Source organism: Aphelocoma coerulescens (assembly GCF_041296385.1).
Source record: "Aphelocoma coerulescens isolate FSJ_1873_10779 chromosome Z unlocalized genomic scaffold, UR_Acoe_1.0 ChrZ_unloc_scaf_1, whole genome shotgun sequence".
NCBI classification, from domain to species: domain Eukaryota; kingdom Metazoa; phylum Chordata; class Aves; order Passeriformes; family Corvidae; genus Aphelocoma; species Aphelocoma coerulescens.
In genome coordinates this window covers 3,257,705-3,279,635 of record NW_027184086.1, presented here as the reverse complement: position 1 = coordinate 3,279,635, position 21,931 = coordinate 3,257,705, and the positions used below count along the sequence as shown (strand labels likewise).

The 21,931-nt window shown below is 49.0% G+C and overlaps 1 protein-coding gene across 1 annotated transcript; it reads left to right on the top strand.

Annotated features, from left to right (window-relative positions):
• The first annotated feature begins 3,600 nt into the window (after positions 1-3,600).
• Positions 3,601-11,046, top strand: LOC138103942 (SH3 and multiple ankyrin repeat domains protein 1-like). Its single transcript, XM_069002605.1, has 8 exons — positions 3,601-4,072; positions 4,748-5,101; positions 6,023-6,112; positions 6,233-6,420; positions 7,455-7,554; positions 8,645-9,247; positions 9,597-9,710; positions 10,084-11,046. The coding sequence occupies exons 1-6, from the start codon at positions 3,601-3,603 to the stop codon at positions 8,713-8,715; spliced, it is 1,275 nt and encodes a 424-aa protein (XP_068858706.1). The 3' UTR covers positions 8,716-9,247; positions 9,597-9,710; positions 10,084-11,046.
• The last annotated feature ends 10,885 nt before the right edge of the window (positions 11,047-21,931 follow it).

The following is a 21,931-nucleotide window of genomic DNA, read 5'->3' as shown; positions in this document are numbered from 1 at the left end:
ATTCCCTTTGCCTGATGGGATTCTACCTCCTAGGCAAATATTTTTAGTTATGTCAAACTTGGGGTCTAGGTGTTCCCATACTGGGTTAAAACCACATCTGTAAGGAGGAAGAAAGTGATGAAGATTCTCTTCCCCATTCTGTAGCCAAGGAACCCAAGAAATACATGCTAAATTCAATGACTTATTACTTGTTTCCCAGGAATCGTTTGCCAGGAATTTCTCACTTCTATCAGCAATGTAAGTCCAAATCCAGACTCCAGGTAAATTGGTCAGAAAAACAGACATTTCTTTCTTCAGCTTCTACTCTTCATGCTGCTGTGGTTAGACCAAGTAACCTACAACACTGGCAGGAACAGCCTTTGCCACAAGTACGGTATAGAAGTAAACAGCAAAGGATGGGTTCAGGACCAGCAGTTAGTTCCCAGAAGATCAGGAACAGCTTGGGTGCTGCATGCCCACCATGTCTGCATCACCTTAAGGGACATTGCTATCGCAGGTGTTGGAGGAAAAACTGTCTGAGCATCTGAGATGGAAAGGTGAAGGCAGTGACACAGCTGTGGGCCAATCAGAAAGTGAAAATTGTGTCTTCCTACGCTGCAAGGAGATCCTACATGCTAGCAGAAGAGCACAAGGGACAGTTTCACCTGAAACACACACTAATGTATTGCAGATATACTGAAAATATTAATAATTTCTAACAGCTTCTCAAAAATAAGTCAGTATAGAGTGTTTTGATGTTGCCCTGTTGCACATAATACCAGGAGACTAGTGAAAAAATATATTTACATAAGGCATATTTCACTTTCAGAACTGACTACTCTTTAACTTGGAACTGGTAAGTATTCACCAGTAGGAAAACCACGAAAACTGCATTTTCAAAGTGGTAAAAATTGTGATTCAAAAGCTACAGTGCCATGTAGGGAAAAAGGAAAGACACGGAACAGCAATAATACTTAAAGTGATCAGGCCTGCACCCTGAGTTATGTTCTCTGCAAATTATTTTTACAGGGGCAAGGAGTAATTTTTAGAAAAAAATCTTAATCTAAAATCATATACCACAGTTTTAAGGATTTTTCTTTCCTAAAACCTAATAACCTTTTCTGTTGTAAATTTTTAAGCCAATTTTTGGCCCAAACACTGAAATGTAATACCCATGATTTGCCTTGTGGTGTCTGTAACCGACATTAAATTCTACCAGTAGGGTAGAAAATTGGGGAAGAGTCATGCTGCCAGACACAAGATAAGCACACTTCTGATGCCATGAAGATTTTTGCCCTTTCCTTTATACCCCTGTTATACCTTTTTACAACTTCTGTATTCCTAGTGCTTTTTTGCCTACATTCTTGGACTTGTTTGTTAAGCTAAGAGACAAAACATTTTAGAAGCTTCGTAGCCAGAGATCAGTGTGCCCCAGACCCCAAGGTCCTCTCCAGAACACATTCTGTAAACCAAGATAGAACCATCCAGGGGAGAGTTCCTTGGGGAAGGGGGCTCACTTGAGCCTCTTATTGGGGAATCTTTGATAGATATGCTAATTAGTAAAACCTATAATACTATACCCAATGTTGGGGGGAGAGAGAGGTGTGGAGACAGAAGACGAAGACAGAGATAGACTCGGTGGGGTACATCTCGATGTATATGACCTGGACGTGTACACCTAAGGATCCTTAAAATAAATACCAAGGTAAAATCCCTTTTCCCCTTCTAACCGTGTGTGACTCCTGATTTTAAGACCAGGAAAAGGCATCACTTCTTTTCAAGTTTCAGCATCCTCAAAACACAGCTAAGGGTAACTTCTCATTCTTAGCCACAGAGTACTGTGGAAAAGTCAATGCAACCATAACCATACTACAGGGGTGACTAAACTTTCCGATGGACAATCCGCTCTTCAGCCACCTGCTTCCTCATCTCCAGCAGGGCACCGGTCCAGTGATCGTGTGTTTCTCATAACTCACAGAGAGTACAGAGGAGATCTTCAAAGAGGCTTTTCTGGATGAAGCAGCACATAGACAAATGTGTGGGAAATAAGGGCCACGAAACATGGGGAAAGATGTCCCTTCTCTTCTGAGCTCCTGTCTTCTCCTTTTTGCCTATTCCTTAGAAATGTTGTTGCAATTCAGTCGCTGGGATAATTTTTACAAGAGTTGTTACACTGCGTTTAAAGAAAGACAAACCCCATCCCACCGAGGTGGATCATTCATAATTCAGGTACCGTTTAAAGATATTTAAGAGGAATTGGGAAGAGATTTTCTAGCTAGTGGGTTTCAATTTTTCTGAGAAAGCCAGCACACAGAGGAAGAGATGACAGGGCATCTTTAAACCACTCAGTGCAAAAGACTATTCCAGAATGTGATGAGACCAACTCTCCTTGGGTCAGCATGTCACCCACAGAGCAGGGACTGAAGTGACAGGGCAGGGCTCCTCACAAAGGGACCTGGAAGGAGGGCAAGAGAAGGCAGTGTTAGCTGGAACTCAGGACAAAGCTGGATGTAAGGAGAGCATCTGCTCTGTGTGTGGGATGAGCTTATGCCATAGCACCAAACATACTCACATGAGCCCTCAGGGTTAAACGATGCAAAGACATTAAAAAAAAAAAGGCATAAATTTAAAAAGAGGGGGAAAATAAGTCTGTTTTTCCCCAGCTATGACTGAAAAGTGTTTCCAGTTCAAGAGTCAAGAGAGAATTTAAAATAAAAAGAACAAGTGACACTAAGCACAGATCTTTGCAAGATCTCCCTTTTCAGTCTCCATTGAAAAGACTTGGCTACAGGAGGGATTTTGCACTGGAACTCACCCCCAAATGGGGAAAATAAAGAAGAGAAGAGGTGATTCCTGAGGAAAGAAAAAGGCAAAACATCTTGCTGAAGACACCAGCGTGAGTTCACTGCAACTGTAGGCCATTAAGCCCTTGGGGAAAGCAACATCCTTCCACGGGGCAGGATTTTAACTTTGATGGCAACGCTGACAAAATTGCTGCCCCTTCCTGTTGCCGCTTCTGATTCCAAAGAATGAGAAATGTGCCAAATCTGCTGAAGACAGGCAGAGACAGTGAGAAAGAACCAGCCAGCTGGCTGGAAAAGAGGCAAAAAGAATGTCCTCAAGTCTCTCCTGGTCATCATTTCCCCTTGTCCCATTTGACCCGTGTGCTTTGAAGTGGAGAACTCTGTTTGCAACCCCAACCTAAACAGTGAAGCTACTCAGTCGAAGACCTTTTTCCTCCCTTCAGCTATGCTGAACACAGAGCGGTTTTGCTTTCCCTGGACAAAGAGGAACCCGAGTTTCCCACGGGACTCCTCCGTTTGGACCCCCTCTCCGAAAGTTCCTCTCTGCGCATGCCTCGGTGGTTTGGGGTTGTGCTGCACACCAAGGCCAGAAGGCCGATGCCACGCAGAGAAAGAAAGGGTTTGCCCCGCTCCGGTCCGTGCCGCGCCCGGGCAGCGCCCCGGGAGCCGCCCCGCCCGCGCTGTGCCCGCAGCCCCGGCTTTGTGCCGCTCGTTCCCGCGCGGGGCCGAGCGCAGCGCCCCCCTCAGGCCGCGCGCCGCCGGTGCAGCCGCGGCCGTTGCGCTGCGGCCGTTGCGGCGCCAGTGGGCGACAGGCGCGATGGCCGAGCTGCCGCTGCCCGCCGGGCTCGACGCCCGCACCTTCCCCGCCAAGCTGTGGCGCCTGGCGAACAGCCCCCGCGTCCGCTCCGTGCGCTGGGACAGCCAGGGCCAGGGGCTGCTCATCGACCGCGCCCTCTTTGAGCAGGAGCTGCTCAGCCCGGCCGGCCCCCACGGGGCGGGCCGAGAGGGGGCGGCCATGTCCCCGGACGCCTTCAAAGCCACGCGGTTCCGCAGCTTCCTTTGCCAGCTGAGCCGCTACGGCTTCCATGAGGCGGCGGGCCGCGTTGGCGCGGCTGTGCCGGGCGATGCCGGGGCGTGCCTCCACTACCGCAACCCCTGGTTTCGCCGCGACCGCCCCCACCTCCTCCTCTGCATCAGGCGCTGCACCAGAGCCAAGAGGCAGCGACCTGCGGCCGGGCGGGAGGAGCGCAGGCGCCCGCGCAGCCGCTTCCAGGAGCCCCGCAGGGCCGGTGAGACGGGGTGGGAGCTGCGGGCACGGAGGCTGGCGTGGGCTTTGGCCGCGGGCCCTGCCCGTGCTGGGGCCGCTCAGCGCGGCCGGCCCGGGCGGCACAGGGGCTGTCCTTGGGCAAGGCAGCTGTGCCGGCAGGGCCCGGGAGCGGTGCCGGCTGTGCCGCGCTGCCGGGGCTGCGGGACGGTCCCGCCGGGGCTGCGCTCACAGCAAACACCCTGGCCCGCTGGGCCTGCAGCTGGCGCAGCCCTGCGCCGTGGCTGGCGCTGCTCCTTGCCCGGCCCTGGGATGCCTGGGGAGCTCTCCGTAAGTGCGTGTGAGTGCCGAGGGCTCGGTCGCGGTCAGGGCCAGCTGGAGGGAGCCTCCTGTCCCTTTGGAGCAGAGGGGAAAGACCTGGCAGTTGGCTTTGTGGCTGTTGCCTCCTGCCAGGGAATTGCAGCGGGACAGTTTTCCCAGACGGTTGAACGAGCAGGGGAGCGCTAAATTGACAAGGAATTGGTGTTCGCAAAGGCCCAGAACATGTGGGGATTTTTTTCTTTGTCACCCTGCTTGGGACGATAGGAGCTTTTGTCTTCCCTGATAGAAGTACAGTTGCTGCCAAGGAAAACATACCTGAGGACCAATAGTGACGCAGGCTTCCCTTTGCTTCCTTTCTTCTTCCCTCACTGCTCCGCAGCTCCCTCGCGCCAGAACCTCGCTGCTGCCTCACCTGAGGGTTCAGAGCTGCCTCCAGGCCCTTCCAGGCGAAGTGCAGGTGCTCAGGAGTCAGGGGCTTCCCCAGCACCTCCCAAGAAAGTGTCTGCAACCTCCAGACTTCCAGGGGCTTCATCAGAGGAACCATCAATCGCCCTCATTCGCAAATTTCATCTGCGTAAGCTCACCGTTCCGCTGGTTCGCGTGGACCTGAAACGCCGCCCTGAGCTCATGGTTCGCCTGGTTTGCATCGACCATCAAGCCACTTCCAGGGCCCTTTGCGAGAGCAGCAGCTGCACGTCCTCAGAGCAGCACACTCCAGCCCGCAGCCCATCAGGTAGGGAAAGAGTTTCTACCCTTGCTTTTCAGACAGGTCCTGGAAAGCGACCGTTTGAAGTATTTTCCCGCAGTGCTCTGCCATGGGTAGATCTCAGGTGAGAAGCAGGTAGAAAGTGTCAAGTCGCCTAGCAAGAGGGACCTTGAATGCAAAAGAATGCTCTGTCTGCTTTTCCTGTCCTTCCTCCGCATATGGAGCCTCTCCTGGGCATTTTCCAGACAGCCTCTGTGCTGAGGTGCAAGGGCGAGGCGAAAAGCATTGCCTGACAAGTGGTCAGTGTTGGGTGAACTCCCCTCTTTCATTGATTGAAGCCAAACTAGGATGGTGATAGGATATTGCAGAGCTTACAGATTGCCTCTCCTGCAAAGAATGCTGTTAAATTTCAGTGAGCTCTGTGTGCCCCAGAACAGTTGCAGCTGCAGAATACGGCCTCACGCACAAGGTTGTTATTAGAATAAAGTCACAGTTTAATTTCGGTGTGTGTTTCTGAAGATTTCAGCTCTTCCTGGGTGCATCCACTTGCTGTGGTCCAGCATGATGAGAAACTTAAGCAGCCCAATCCAAAAGCTGCTGGGGAGATAGGATTTGTGGTTATACTTTGTGATTTTAAAGTTTTGTGTCCCTTTGGAGCAGAGGGGAAAGGACCTGGCAGTTGGGTTTGTGGCAGTTGCCTCCTGCCAGGGGATTGCAGCGGCACAGTTTTTTCAGTGGTTGAATGAATAGGGGAGAGCTAACTAGAATTGGTTGTTGCAAAGGCCCAGAACACGTGGGGATGTTTTCCTTTGTCACCCTGCTTGGGAGGATGGGAGCTTTTGCCTTTCCTGATAGAAGTACAGTTGCTGCCAAGGGAAACACACCCAAAGACCAGTAATGACCCAGCCTTCCCTTTGCTTCCTTTCTTCTTCCCTCTCTGCTCCACAGCTCCCTCGCGCCAGAACCTCGCTGCTGCCTCACCTGCGGTTTCAGAGCTGCCTCCAGGCCCTTCCAGTACAAGTGCCGGTGCTCAGGAGCGTGAGTTCTGGAATTGAGTTTGCTGTGTGCTTCCTGTGATGTTTGCTGCAAGGCAGCAGTAGAGCTCTGCATCCCAAAGCCACATTCTGGAGCCTGACTAATGTGTTTGGATTCCTGCAGCCACACCAGGCCATCCAGCCCCCAGTGCTCCAGCTGGCAGTGCTGGCTGGGCAGCATGGACAGCCTCCAGCTGGGCTTGGAATAGTCCTGGGGAAGAGGAATTGCCACCGCTGGATGTGGACCTTGTGCTTGAGACGCTGGAGGAGATGCTTTCGTCCTCCCTGCCTGAGAGGTCTCCCTTGGCTCAGGTAACTCCATTGGACAGGGATGAAAGGGACTGGACTGAGAGCTGTGAATGTTGTTGCATGGCTGAGAAGGAAAGGCTTCTTGAGCTCAGCTGTGAATGGACAGGGGAGGATTTGCTTGGCAAAGCACGATCTCCAAAAGAAGAGGGAATGAGAAGGGGGATAGCCCTTAGTGAGGAGGAGAGGTGTTGGCCAAGTTTGAGTGCTCCTTTTGCTGGGAAGAATTCCTGGTGCGGGGGCATTTGTGGTGAGGAAGTGGAAGCTTTGAAGGTTCTAAGAGGCTTTGTGTGATGGGACAGAAGAGAAGAGTGTGGGGAGAATTGCCACTGAAGGCAAAGGGTCCCGTGCAGGGAGGGGCATGCGAGAGGTGCCTCCCTGACAGCAGCAGCAGCAGTGGGCTCTGCCTGTTTTGGGTGGGAAGGCCAAGGCAAAGCAAGGGCTGGGCTGCAGCTGCTGCTGCTGCTGCTGTGTGAGCCGTGCCGAGCGTGCAGGCGCTGCCAGAGCCGTGCTTGGGGATGGGCTGGAGCTGCAGCTTTCTGCTCCTCTCAGTAACCTGGTGCCTCCTGTCCTGCTTCTGTCTGGGAAATCCTCAGCTGGGCAAGCTTGCCAGTCTTGCTCTCCGTGTTCCAGAGCTCAAGCACCTTCCTCTTGGGCATCTCTGTGGGAAGAGATGTGTGCTCCCATGCAGTCCCTGTAAAGCTGCTGCCTGGATGAGCCTGTTCTGCTCAGGGCTTTGGAGGGAGGAGCACACCCCTGTGCCAGGAGCTGGCAGGACTCCTTCCTCAGTGCCCACTCCATGTGTTCATTGTCACTCCCCACGTTCAACGTTGTCAGCTGGGACAGCTTTTGGACTGTGTTTGAGAAGTCAATCTTCTGGACTGTTGAAGGCCTTTTGTCTTCGGTAATCTCACACACAGCCGTTTTCAAAAGCATTTTCTTCCTTAAGAGAAGGAAATGTTGCAGGCTCTGAGCTCTGGTGTCCCTGCAGAAAATAGTGAGTGATCTTTGGGTTTCTTTCTTTCTGGTTTTCTTTTCAGGACAATTCAGGAGGGGAGGCTGTGAGGAAGGCTGCAGCAGAGGGAGCTTTGACTGGCACCGAGAGCTGCAGGAACAGTTCCCTGGAACCCGAGGAGCCTGGTAAGGAGAGAGCCCACACTGCTTTAGAGAGCTCTGAGGTGGCTGCTCTGAGCCTGCCTCTGGCAGGAAGGGAGATGACAAGAGTTGAGTTCTTGTCTGCAGGGTTGGTGCTTCCTGGTGCCTTTAGGTCAAATCCTGCCCTGGCACAGCCTCCCCGAGCCCTGCCCTCCACGCTTCTCCAGAGGCACTGACACCGAGTGCTGTGCTGTGGCCAGAGAGCAGTGAATAAACCCAGCCTGTGGGAGTTGTGTCACCAACCTGGCTGTCCCAATTCTGTCCTGAAGTCCATGGATGAGTTTGCTGCAGGGTGACAGTGCTCTGGAGGCAACACTGAGGGACTCTTGAATCAAGAGAGCAAAGCCCCAGCAAGAAGTCAGTGTAGAAGTCTGAGCTTTTTATCTCAGAGCATTAAATCAATGTAGTACCAGTCTGCTGATAGCTCTAGTGAGACACATTAAAAATACAAGCAGCAGAGGCCAAACAAATAATAAATCACAAGGATTTATGATTTGGAAAGGAAAAACTTAAATTACCCCAGATTAGCGAGAAGTAATAGGAGAGAGGGAGCACCTTGGATCTGCATGCTTGAGCAAAGCTGGTGCTGCCTGCAGGCCTCGTGGGGAGCTCTTTCCCTCCCAGCTCTTCCTGCCAGAGCTGATGGTTGTGTTGGAGGAGCTGTTGCTCACTGCAGAGGGCAGTTTGTAGATGGCAGGGAACGGCGCTGGTTCGTAACTCAGCTCACAGCACCCGTCAGCTTCAGCCATTTCAGTGAGGACTGAGGTGTCTCTGTCAGCACAGAGAAAGAGCAAGGCTGGGCTTCTGTGTGGGAGCTGGGACTGTCTGTGCTTCAAGCTCTCGTGGGTGCCATTTGCACTGCGGGTGCTGAGGCTTTACTGGGATACTTCAAACCTTTGGAGGTTTTGAAAACTTGGAATGCTCCCTGCTCTTTAAAGAGCAGGCCTGAAATTCCCAAGTGAGAGTCTGCCTTTTGGGCCATCTTTTGCAGTCTTTGATAGAAGGACAATCAATTACTTCCAAAGGGAAAGATGCATGGAGGCCAATATTGACTCAGTGTTCCTTTGCTTCCCAGATATCCATCTGATCTACCTCTCCAGGAGGGCTGCCTTGCGTGGGGAGAAGAGACCGAGGGAGAGCCTGTGACCATCTGACAGGTGCAATCCCTCTGTTTATAGATAGCTTTATAGATTTCCATAGTTAGATTAATATATAACGTGGTTACATTTTTAGATTTCCAGAGCTGTGCATATATGTGCATATATTTATAGATCTGCATAGTTAAATTTGTATCTGTAGTTATATAGATGATAAAATTATATTTATGTCGATGTATTTACATTTTTAGATGTGCATATCTACATTTATATACGTGTAGAGCAATATACATACATATATAGAGTTTTATTTATAAATGTGCACAGTTACTTAGCTAGAGGTAAATGGATGTTTAGATCCATAGATTGATGTTTATATAGGCCTAGACTTGCATTTTAAGCTTTTTCCTGCCTCGGCTGCCTTTTTCATCTCGTCTTTCCCCCTCTGTCCCCTCTTCCGGTGCTGGGTCCGAGCTGGCGGCCGGGCCGGGCGGAGCAGCAGCTGCAGCCCCGGTGTCCCTGGAGCGGTGGGAGCTGCCGGCGGCCGCAGGCACTGTGCCCTGAGGAGCTGCTGGAGGGCGGTGAGCCAGAGGGGCTGGGGAGAGGTGACACTGAAGGGACGGTGACGTTGAGGTGCTGGTGGGGCTGAGGGGTGTGGGGGAGCAGAGGGCAGTGGTGGCACTGAGGTGAAAGGGAAGTGGCACAGGCTGAGGGGGGTGCCAGGTCTAAGGGGATGGGATGGGTCAGAAGGGACTGAGAGGCTGGAGAGGACTGTGAGGGGCTGAAGGAACTGGGAGGGGACTGGGGGTTTGCTGAGGGCATGGCAGGGCTGAGGGGGATGGAGGGGGCCAGCAGGGAGCACAGAGGGGTCTGGGCCTGTGGCTCTGCCAGGCTGTGGAACCAATTCCAGAGCCTCCACTTTTGCCACAGCTGCCCTGAAGTCGTTGAGAAGAGCCGGAGAGTGACGGGAGCCAGCAGGGAGAAGCTGAAGGCCGCCAGCAAGAGCAGCGAACGGGGACCTGCTGCTGCCGCCCGAGAGCCTGGGTGAGGCCCCAGGGCCGCTGAGGCAGGGTGGGCGTGAGGCTGGCGTGGGCTTTGGCCGCGGGCACTGGCCGGCTGGGCAGGAGCGGGCCCTGCCCGTGCTGGGGCCGCTCAGCGCGGCTGGCCCGGGCGGCACAGGGGCTGTCCTTGGGCAAGGCAGCTGTGCCGGCAGGGCCCGGGAGTGGTGCCGGCTGTGCCGCGCTGCCGGGGGCTGCGGGACGGTCCCGCCGGGGCTGCGCTCGCCACAGCCTGGCCCGCTGGGCCTGGTTTTTCTTTCTAACCCTCCTGGGGAGGCTCTGAGATTTCCCTGATGGAAGTGCAGGTGCTGCCAAGGGAAACGTCCCAATTCTGACTCAGTGTTCCCTTTGCTTCCCAGATGTCCCATCTGCTGTACCCCGTCCAGGAGAGCTGCTCTGCACAGGAGGAAGCGACAGAGGGAGAGGCTTTGAAGATGGGGCAGCTGGAATCCCTCTGCTTGTAGTTCTGCTTACAGATGAATGGACTTGCACGTAGAGCATGATAATTATATTGATATTTATGTATGTGCTATTTGCATAGGTATATTTCTATGTGTATGTTGTTACATGAATGGATGTAGTATATATATATGGATGTGTAGATATATACATACATGTTTCTCGTTTCATACATGTGTATATATGTATCTAAGTATATACGGATGTTGTTATGTCTCTGTCAAGTTCTATTTCCTGTCTATACAGTTGTCTAGGTATCTATTTCTAGTGATGTCCTTGTAGGTATTTGGCTCTTTAAATAGGTACCTTGGTATTTGTATCGGTATATATGTCTGGTTTTATATTTTTGTATGCATATTGATCTATTTCTGTAATTATATTTACACGTGTTGAGATGTTTAGCTGTATATTTGTATAGATGCAGTTGTTTTATCTATCTATTTATATATGTATTGTAGGTAATATGAGTATTTATATTTACATCTGTGTATTGTGGTGGTTCTAGATATGTATTTAGTTCTATTTAAATATAGATGGAGTTGTACAGTTGTGTAATTCTATTTATTCAGTTCTTGCTATAGGGCTATTTAGAGAGAGATGTTGATATTTTTGTGTTTCTATATAGGCTGTACAGTTATAGTAACATGGAATAAATTAAGTTGTTAAACTTCAGTTGATCTTTGTTTATAGTGAGTTGTTGTAGAGGTTGGCAATAAATTAGTTTTTGTTTCTGGAAGTTGATGTCTGTATATTTTGACGTAGCATTGTTGTAATAATCAAATAAATGACTGTTTTGTACCTTAACTGAGATCTGTACAGTTATCTATTGTCAGCAGGGATGTAGCAATTTGTAATAAATTACATTTTTCAACTGAAATTGATTCTCATGTGTTTGTAGATCAGCGGTGTGGCTGCAGCAACCGGCAATAAATGACATTTGTCAGCTGAGAGGAGTGTTCTGTGATTTGTGCTCTCCAAAGCAATGGGCAGATGTAGACGTGAAGACGCTGGAGGATTTTGGCCATGAAAATCCCCAGCCGTGCCCAGCAGATCCCCCAGCTGCAGCCAGGCTGGGCAAGGGAACGGCACATTTGGGCTGGCAGCAGAGCCACACGTTGGCTACAGACTCGCTGCAGAGGCCTGCTGAGCAAACGGGACTCCCCTGAGCGTAGAACTGCAGCCAGGAGCCACCCGGGGAGGAGAAATCCACCCCCGTCCCACCGGGAGCTCTTTAGGGAGCGCTCCAAGTGTCCCTCTGAAGGTCATCCTGGAGAGCAGCAGCAACCAGGGATCCTGAGCCAGCTGCGCTGCCTTTGGCAGCACTTTGGCAAAGGGTCTGGAGCCAGGGCGAGGGAACAGTGACTGTAACTGCTGCAGGGCAGGGATGAGGGAAGGGCCATTGACCCAAGTGCTGAAATGCTCCAAAATCCAGAAGGATGCTGGAGAACTGGGAAGCAACAAGTTCTCACAAGTGCTAAAGTGATGGAAGCCCTTTGAGTGAAGTTCCCTGAAGGAACTCGCAGGGGAACTGATGCTATAATAAGTAGGACCAGAAGGCAAAAATGTAGCACTGCTAGGAGATGGTCTATAAGCCCCACAGGCAATGGCTTAGGAAAAGATCAAGTATATATTCTACATATTCTATTTATCATATCTATTAAAATATAGCGTATGTCATACTATATAGGATAAATTGAATGTATGATAAATTAATATGTACTATTTGATACATTTTGATAAATTTTGAGAAATATTTTCATTTCATGTAGGTTTGAAATATTCTTCCAACTTGGGAGAGTGAAGATGTACTGCTGTCCAAAGCCTTCTGCCCATACAGCCATCAGCCCACGGGTGTGTCCGTGCACACCCACCCACCGTCCTTGCTCTTCTCGGCATCTCTGGGCTGCTGTTTGCACACAATTAGGGTGAATTCAACTCGACAGACCTACGAGTGGGGTGTCCAGCTTGTCAGGAACGCTGATGTGGCAAGGCACAACACAGAGCTCTCAAATCACCTACATTATCACACGTGCTTTCTTTCCTGCTGGGGACTGAGGAACTCTTAAAAGCACCAAAGATACAGAAAAGAGAGCAAAGAATTGGCATCTTACTTCCACTGGTATCCTCAGGTAGGAAAACCTGTGGGGTTTTTTAAGGTTGCAACTTTCCAAAAACTAGGAAAGCTGCTCAGCATCAGTACCCCCATTGTAAATGGTTTTATTGACTTGGTGAAACTGGAACGTTACCTTTGGACTCCATCCTTGGTTAATATCACCTGCCCTGACCTGCAGACTAAAGCTGCACCAGCAGCAGCAGAAGCTGCGTCAGTCACTTCTCTCAAAAAGCTGTCTAGGATTTGCGAGAAGAAAGGAAAACACGTCAGATGCTCTGGATGAATGACAAGACTGGGAGAAACAGCTCCAAAGCAAAGGGCCGCAGCTTCTCTGGGACGCTCCTCGTGCTCCAAGGCAGCTGGGCTGCCCTGGCTGCCCAGGACGCTGCGCACCACGGGCCCCGCAGAGCTGCGCAGCAGGGAGGCAGCTTCGGGCACCTCAGCCCCTGGGCAGGAGCGGCCTCCTTGCTCTGCACGGCTGCCCGTGGGCAAACGCAGCGTGCCGGCCTTCTGCTCTTGGCCCCAGCCCGGCCTGGCAGGGCTAATCCCGTTCCCTGTCTGCAAGTGCTAAAGAGGGACTTGTTCCTTTCCAGCCCTCCAGGGCATTCATTTGCACCACAAAACACTGGAGGACTGAGGCCTCAACAACAGGCCCTGAGCCAAAGTTGCCCTCTAGATGGCCCTTCCTACCAAATGTTCTACGGGTCTGCTCCTTAACCAGGCATTACCATCAATGGGATCTGTGCAGCCCTTCATTGGTGGAACGTGTCTTTACCTTTCAGAATTAAGAAACCGGACAAGGCCACATCTGGCCTCGGTTCCTCCTTGAGCCCTGGCTGGGCTTGGGGAGAAAACCAAGAGGAGAATGCAATCAGATGTCCCCGCCCTAGAAGTTCTGTCAGATGCTCCTGCAGCACTGTCCAAGCCGGGCTACTCTCACAGCGCCCTCGGAAGCCTCGTGGCCGGCAAAGGTGGAGGCACCGCAGGATGTCCCCGTTCCCGGCCGTGGCTCTGCAGGGCTTTGCTGGGACAGCTTCCCCCCAACTGATGGGAGGACCTGGATGAAGGGGAAGGGATTAGGGTATGTGGTGATGTATCTCTCTTAATCACTAGAGGCAACCTTTTGTAACAATGATGAGCTGCATTGCTTAGCTTGTCCTTTCCCGATTGTTTCCTTGCACTTTTGCATTAGAGTAAATGACACTGTTGCTTCAGCTGGTGTCTGTGTCTGTGTCTCTGACCCTCCCCACCATCCAAACAAACACACAGCCAGTTCAGCACAAGACCTGCCTCTCTGCCAGCCCATTTCTTGGAAAACACCCCTGTCCGCCATCTCTGCCAGTGAAATTCCCACTTTGCAGCTTCCTTTTCTGCCCGCAGGTGAGAAAAGGACCCACTCCCAGCTCCGGGCTCCTCTGCAAACCAACTGCTTTCAGCAGCGCCAATCCTGAAATACCAACCTCCTTCCTTAATCTGCCCCCTGGGAGCTCACACTCCAAGAGGCCTTTTGTCCAAGGACACCCTGCAGAAGAGCTCGAGGATGGAGTGGTCTGAAACGCAGGTCCTTCAGAGTTTAAACCTCCCTTTATCAACTGAACACACCCCAGCCTGTCCCAAAGGGAAAGCAGGCAGGAAAGAGAAGCTCCTCTCCCACAACAGCAAACCCTGTGCTTCCTTAAGTCACACTTGGAGAGCAGAGGCCTCAGGCTGTTTCTCAGTTTGGGAAGGAACCCAGGCAAATAGCCTGATTTGGGAGGGCAGCAGAGGCAAGTTCCCCAAAAAGAAGGAAAAGATTCTCTGGAAGCAAAAGATTATGGCAATAGTTCTGCAGGAAAAAAAAAAAAAAAAAGAGGAATTTCACAAAGTTCCCAGTTGGAAATTCCTTCCCCGACACAACAACCACTAAGTCTCTGTGGTGTGTCAGAAGCTCATAAATGTTCCTGCAAGGCTTGGATACACATCATTTGTGTCCGTCCCCCAGAGCACAAGCAGCTCCCCAACAAGACTTCGAGTGACCAAAGGACAAACCTTCCCCTTTCACCTCTCCACACCAACTCTAAGGAGTCTCTTTCCATTGCAGGACCTACTTTGTGAGTCTACATTGACAAGAGTTGGCTGCAGGAGGGGCTTTCATTTTAATTGAAGGGAGTAAGAAAAATGTGTCTTTACCGACTGTGTGAATCTGCTTGTAGATAGGGCCAGGAACTTCCAGACAAGGAAGTAACAGAAGAAACTCTTAGTTCTAGAAAATGTTACTAATCAACATGGACTGTTGCTCAGCCAAGGCCTTGTTAAATACCTGAACCTACAGAAAAAGAACAAAGACTTAATAGAACAATGAGTAAGCTTTTTCTTTCTTTTATATAACAAAAAGGGGGTGGATATTAGAGGGGAGCAGAGCGTCGGCAATTTGGGAAATCTGTACCTTCTGAGTACCTTGGCCAGTAGGGAAAAGGAAGAGGGAGATGCAGCTGGGAACTTAGCATAAAAAGGAGGCTGCATCCCCCAACAATTTGAGAGACCCCACGGGAAATGCCCATGGCCTCTCCCTTTATTCGAATAAAGCTACAGGACTGCTCGGTCTCCTTTTTGGACATAAACCTCTGTGTTATAAACATATATTATACTGGCTTCTCGCAAAGTATAAAGGTAGATATTATATAATGTTAGAAATGCTTTTTGCTGCGTGGATGTAGTTTTCTCTCTTTTTAGCAAGAATGTTAGCAAGTGTGAGCAAGTAAGATAACCTCCAAGGGAACAGAGGATGAGGCCCAAGGAGCTGCTAATCAACATTTTGTCCAGGGAACAAAAGGGCCCAAAGGCTACTCCGCCCGGAGAACGGGCGGCCAGGAGAATCCGAGAGCCGTTATCACCGCTCTGCCCGGAGAGACGAAGAGGCCCAAAGCTGCAATCAGCCCTGACTGTCTGGAGAATTAAGAGATCCACCCTACCATCGACTCTTAGCTAGCAGGCCCAACCCCAAGAATCAAGAGAAATAAAACCACAAGGCAGAAGACTACGCATGCTCTAAAAAGGCGGAACCAAGGAGTGGCCATGCAGAACAGCTCCGGGAAAAGTTTTAATATGAATGAAGAACAGACAGTAAAAGTGGTATACAAAGGACTCACCTCTAGCATCAGGTGTGCTCTTGGCAGAGCGCCAAGGCACCCGGCCGTTACCCCTTTGCTTTATTTTATGTGTCTCTTATTGTCTTTATATTAAACTCTTTAAAGTCTCACAGGAGAGTGAACCTCGTTTTTCACAAGTGGAGTTGAGATTTGATAGAGGTTTTAATCTGAGCCCTCTTCAGGCTGTAGATTTAAAAATTTATTTTTAAAGGTATTTTAAAAGGCTGTGCAGTCTTATGGCTTTGTTCTGATACCAAAATGGCTACACGAAATGTACTGGCATTTTAATTACACCCAAACTGATTACTCTCTAAAACATTTTCTGCAGAATAGACACTGAAGAAAAAATGAAAAGGTAAACAGTGGATTGCTGACCTTGCAAATGTCTACTAAACTTATCAGACAATGAGACGTTTTTAGTTAGATCAAAGAGCAAATTTAATTTGTATTGATACCTTGATTTATACAGACCTGTTGACTTCAAACTGCCAGCGTGTACTAAGTGGAAATCTGAATACTCAGTTCTATGAGGTCTGTAATATTAGATAGTCACTGTTCACCATATTAACAAAAGGAGCATTATGGCTATTTTTTTTACTTCAGGTCAGCTCTTCTACACTCTTTGTAACGCCAGATAGAGAGTTCATAGCAATGTGAACCATGGGCCGGTAGGCATTGCAGAAGGCTCCTGTGTCAGCACTGAATGTTCACATTCGCCATGGCACCACTTCTTGCCTCTAATTCCGAGCTACAGCTCAGTTCCTGCAGTATCGATTCACACCTGTAGCCTGTATTTGCAGCTGGTTCTTACTTCCATGTCCAGAAAAGAATCATATTTTGATCTCCAATCAAAATAAAAAGAGGGGAGAGTCAATGTCTTGGTTTGAAAGACAGGTGTCTGCCAAGAAAGGCAGGAGTCTCCCTTGAAATGGAAGAAAAAAAAATGGTAACCCCCTTCCCTCCAAATTATTATAATTTTGAAATCAAGGGGCTTTCAGGCAAAGATATGAGGAACAGGAATAACAGTTCTTTACTACTGTATATCTGTGTGTGTATAACCAGTCAAACAAACAGCAATAACTGCGGCAGTAACAGCAGACAGAAGCACAAACCCAGTGCCAGCCCTCTCGGCTGCCGGGCCCTTTCCCCTCGGGTGCAGTTCCGCTCGCAGCTGGCAGGGGCGCTGGCGGCTCCCGGTGAGTGGGGCGGGTGCGATGGTTCCCCCGCGGCTGCAGGGGGCGCTCCGGAGCGAGCTCGGGGAGCACGTGGCAATGGCGCCCTGGGGTCCCGGGAAGGGATGGGACAAAGGCTTCACAAACCCCTTGGCAGCCGATCCCGGTGTCCGGCCGGACCCTTGGGAACAGCAGGCTGGAACAGCAGGGACGAGCACAAATCCCGGGTGGCAGACGAGATGGATCGAGCTCCGGAGCTGCGGTGAGAACCCCCCGGAGGTCCGGGCAGGCAGGGTGTAAGAGACGGTCCGAAGATCCCTCATCTGCCTCACGATCACTGCCGAGGACAGAGACTGAACACAGGAGTCCTGGCCTGGCTGAGGTTGGATGTCTGCCAAGTGTTGCCTGCGGGTGTGCCCGCTGGGAACTGGTACGCATTCCTGAGGAAAATTAGTGCAGGTCGCAATGGACTGCGCTGTTCTTGCTGCCCAGGCGGGAAGGACTGCGCTGAAGCAGAAAGGAACGACCCGTCCTGTACACCTGTCCTGTACCTGTTTCCCAAAGCAATGGGCCCCATAACAACGGCTGTAGATTTCCCAACCTCTTGGCCAGTTGCCCCTCGCTTCTGAAAAGGACTATAAAGGGACTTTCTGAAATAACTGAGCCCGAGATCTCCCTGCGGAAAGAAGACGGATCTATTGGCAGAAGACCACGAGGACTTCGTCTCATCCGTTGGTAGCTATTGCTCCCCCTTTTTCTTCCTCTCTACTTTGTGTTTCTTTATCTCTCTCTTTCTCTCTTCTATTGCATTACTGTGTTGTGGGCACTTAATAAAGGTGCACTGTTTTGATTAAAACTGAAATCTCTTGTGTCCTTTTACACTCTGAGATCGAGAAACGAACCATCACGACCCCCGCTTGCATTAGCGGATCGTGACACAGGGCGCGCGGGGCTACAGAGCAGCGAAGGCTCCAAGCAACGGCGGGGGCAGGGCGGCCGCAGCCCGGCTCCCAGCGGGGCAGGGAAAGCGGGCTTGGGATCCCAGGGTTTCTCCGGTAGAAGGAAGGCAGCCGAAGAAGCAGAAGTCTCCAGTGCTGACAAATTCCTTCCAGCCTCTCCCTCCATCCAAATGCTGGGAACTAACAGCCCAGAAGCCCAGGTGAAAGAGAGTAGCCAGACGGACCCCTCCCTCCCCCTGTGGCCAGGTCTTTTGTTTTTCTTAAGCACCCTGGCAACCTGGATGGGGAAAATTCTTCAAGAGAAAAAAAGAACCGAGGGAGAGCTCCTAAAACCCCAACAGTCAGGTTCTGGATAGGTATAGAAAGAACTAATAGATTTTTTTTGCAAATATGTTGAAAAGCTGTTTGCACATACTGCATAAAGGACAGCTGAAAGACTGGCACTCTGACTTGCAAGCTGAGGTTCGCCTGTTCTTTTTGGACTGATTTCTTGAGGCCAGACACTGAACCTAATCAGTAAGAAAATCAAAACCACAGGGGTAGTTTGGGGAATACTGTAAATTATTGTCACAGTGCTTTCTGCCTAAAAGCTCTGGCCATCATTTGATTGGAGTAATTACAGGAGACAGAAGCAATCCTACTGTGTCTGTGCACACAATTCCTTCCCAGGAATATTATGAATGTGTTGTGATGTTGGCTTTTTTTTCATGTTCTTTAATGACAGAAAAACTTTACCTAGGTTCTGCAAGTAATACATGATATAGAATGTCTATTGTTTATGTAGTCAATTTAGAAAAGATAGGCAGAGAAAGCCTTCACATTCCTGGAGTATCTTAGCAGAGAAAGAAGAAGACCTGAACCCAGAGAGAAGAATTTATGGAGGGAGCAGAGACGGAACGGAGCCAAGGAGGAAGATAAGGCTGATGGGATGATACACAGAAACTCCAAAGAATTTATGAATCATGCATGATTGTGGTGAATATGCAATAAGAGATGTACTTTTAAAGAGGATCTTTTGGATGTAGAGGTGTGTGCCTTTGGATCTCTGCCAAAGCACCCGGCCGTAGTGCCCTTTTTGCTGTTGTCTCCTAATTGTCCCTTTTATTAAACTTTCCTTAAAATTTTGCTAAGAGTGAACCCCGTTTTTCACATCCCCAAGGCCCGTATCTGTTCCCATAAACAGCAGGAGCTCAGAGGAGATGGCTTGTGCTCCTTTTCACCTGCTTATCTCCACACACCGAAATACCTGAGAATCATGGCTGTATTCCTCGGCAGACAAGGAGCTGTTATTTGGCCGAGTCAGGAGTGACTGTGATACCATAAACAGAAGTGATGTTTCCAGGAAAGTAAGGTACCAATTTTTTTGCTTAAGAGTAAGGGACAGATTCTCCCCACACTAAAATGTCCTTCTTTCTTATTTATTCAGGTGAGAATTGAATCTTGTTACCTAGAATGTATGTTTTCCTTTACATTTCAAAAGAAATCTAAACTGTCTTGTGTCAAAGGAGAGACATTATGGAAACAGGATTCTCCACCTACTTTGGATTTGGTTTGGTGGGGGGAGGTTGATGTTTGGGGTTTTTTGTTGTTGTTAGTTTAGTTTAGTTTAGTTTAGTTCAGTTTAGTTTAGTTTTGTTTTGTTTAGTTTTGTTTTGTTTAGTTTAGTTTTGTTTTGTTTTGTTTTGGCTTGGGGATTTTTGTGGAGATTTTTCATTTGGTTGGTTAGTTTGTTTTGTTTTGGTTTGCCTGTTTATGGTTTTAGCCTGAGACCTACAGTATACAGAAAGGTAAAATCCCTGGCAGGTGCATACCTGGGAAGCAGTTGGATGCATAAGCAGGCAGATTTTTATTCCTAGCTTTAATAGAATAAACCCTGCTTTGTTTCTTCATTTCTTCACTTGGTCCTTTTGCAAATATCTGCATTTTCTTTATCCTAAATACTGACAATGGATGCTTTAATTTCTTTCTTTTCTTTTCTTTTTTTTTCTTTTGGCTTAGGTCTAGAATGTCTTCAAGTTCCTCTGGTAAGAAGACATTCTTTACTGAAGGACACAGCAAACATATGAGGTGAGTTTTGAGTCTGAGATGTCCAGGTCCCCAGTACTTCCCTTGACATGAGCTGCAAGATACAGGTGGCCAAGTTGATACTCCTGGACAAGAAGAGGGAGATATTTCTTCCATTGCTTGGCAAGAGGCTTTTCCAGCAAGCAGAAGGATGCCGGAGGGCACCTGAACCCCAGGAGCCCTGCAGAATTTGTCTGCCTCTCTCAGCTTGTGTGTCACTGATAAACACACAGGCTCACAGCCACACATCTGGATGAGGAAGAGTCCATACCATGTAAAGTCCAACAGCAGTATTCCAAAATCACTTCTGAGCTACCTTAGCCAGTGACTAAACTACCTGTGACAGCAGCCAGAACGAGATGCAGTTATTACTGAAAACTCCCCTTAATCCCAGTTTTGTTCCTTTGCCACAGCCCTCACCAGAGCATTTCACCATGACCTTTAGTCCTCCTGGAGCTACTCAGGTAACAAATGCCATTTCCCCTCGGCACAGTCACAGCCAGCCTGAACGGGCACAGACGATGAGAATTTCTTCCACCTGAGGTAGCTGCGCTCTTAAACGTCCCTGGAGCGCTTCCACTAGCTCAGCTCACTTGAGGGAGGAGAACCATCCTGGCAGACGTGAGCAGCATGTCCAGGAGACAGGCTGACCCAAACCAGGGCATCACAGCTTCAGGTTTAACAAGACTTGTGCAGACATCACACAAAGCAGTTCATGCAGATATTCAGTGGAGGCTGCAGAATGTGCAGAGAGATTTTAGTCGGGGGGAGCAGCACTAGAACAACCTGAGATGGTGTTTGCAGACAAAGAAACCCAAGGGAGCAAACAGAAAGAGGCAGAAGCTGCTTGTGAAGTTCAGTGAAGAAGCATTTCAGACCAAGTTCGTCCTAAAACTGAGGTGCGGTTTCAGGGCAGTTACCATGAAGTTTTGCTTTGTGGTTCTGGTTTTTGTATAACAGACTTTATGTTCTCTCTTCTTACCCTCTAAAGTCCAGGGACTAAGGTGGCCCCCTAAGTGTTGGTTTCAAAACCTGTGTTTTGAATTCACTGGACTCAAAAGCGTGGATGCTCTGTACCTGCTGTTGCAGTAAGATTCCCTTTGCCTGATGGGATTCTACCTCCTAGGCAAATATTTTTAGTTATGTCAAACTTGGGGTCTAGGTGTTCCCATACTGGGTTAAAACCACATCTGTAAGGAGGAAGAAAGTGATGAAGATTCTCTTCCCCATTCTGTAGCCAAGGAACCCAAGAAATACATGCTAAATTCAATGACTTATTACTTGTTTCCCAGGAATCGTTTGCCAGGAATTTCTCACTTCTATCAGCAATGTAAGTCCAAATCCAGACTCCAGGTAAATTGGTCAGAAAAACAGACATTTCTTTCTTCAGCTTCTACTCTTCATGCTGCTGTGGTTAGACCAAGTAACCTACAACACTGGCAGGAACAGCCTTTGCCACAAGTACGGTATAGAAGTAAACAGCAAAGGATGGGTTCAGGACCAGCAGTTAGTTCCCAGAAGATCAGGAACAGCTTGGGTGCTGCATGCCCACCATGTCTGCATCACCTTAAGGGACATTGCTATCGCAGGTGTTGGAGGAAAAACTGTCTGAGCATCTGAGATGGAAAGGTGAAGGCAGTGACACAGCTGTGGGCCAATCAGAAAGTGAAAATTGTGTCTTCCTACGCTGCAAGGAGATCCTACATGCTAGCAGAAGAGCACAAGGGACAGTTTCACCTGAAACACACACTAATGTATTGCAGATATACTGAAAATATTAATAATTTCTAACAGCTTCTCAAAAATAAGTCAGTATAGAGTGTTTTGATGTTGCCCTGTTGCACATAATACCAGGAGACTAGTGAAAAAATATATTTACATAAGGCATATTTCACTTTCAGAACTGACTACTCTTTAACTTGGAACTGGTAAGTATTCACCAGTAGGAAAACCACGAAAACTGCATTTTCAAAGTGGTAAAAATTGTGATTCAAAAGCTACAGTGCCATGTAGGGAAAAAGGAAAGACACGGAACAGCAATAATACTTAAAGTGATCAGGCCTGCACCCTGAGTTATGTTCTCTGCAAATTATTTTTACAGGGGCAAGGAGTAATTTTTAGAAAAAAATCTTAATCTAAAATCATATACCACAGTTTTAAGGATTTTTCTTTCCTAAAACCTAATAACCTTTTCTGTTGTAAATTTTTAAGCCAATTTTTGGCCCAAACACTGAAATGTAATACCCATGATTTGCCTTGTGGTGTCTGTAACCGACATTAAATTCTACCAGTAGGGTAGAAAATTGGGGAAG

What these genes read in the sequence shown, in the direction of transcription:
- LOC138103942 (XM_069002605.1), top strand. Translation starts at nt 3,601, where the DNA reads ATGGCCGAGCTGCCGCTGCCCGCCGGGCTCGACGCCCGCACCTTCCCC. An exon ending in AGAGGTCTCCCTTGGCTCAG is followed by an intron (nt 6,421 to 7,454) that starts GTAACTCCATTG and finishes TTTTCTTTTCAG; the next exon opens with GACAATTCAGGAGGGGAGGC. An exon ending in CCTGGAACCCGAGGAGCCTG is followed by an intron (nt 7,555 to 8,644) that starts GTAAGGAGAGAG and finishes TTTGCTTCCCAG; the next exon opens with ATATCCATCTGATCTACCTC.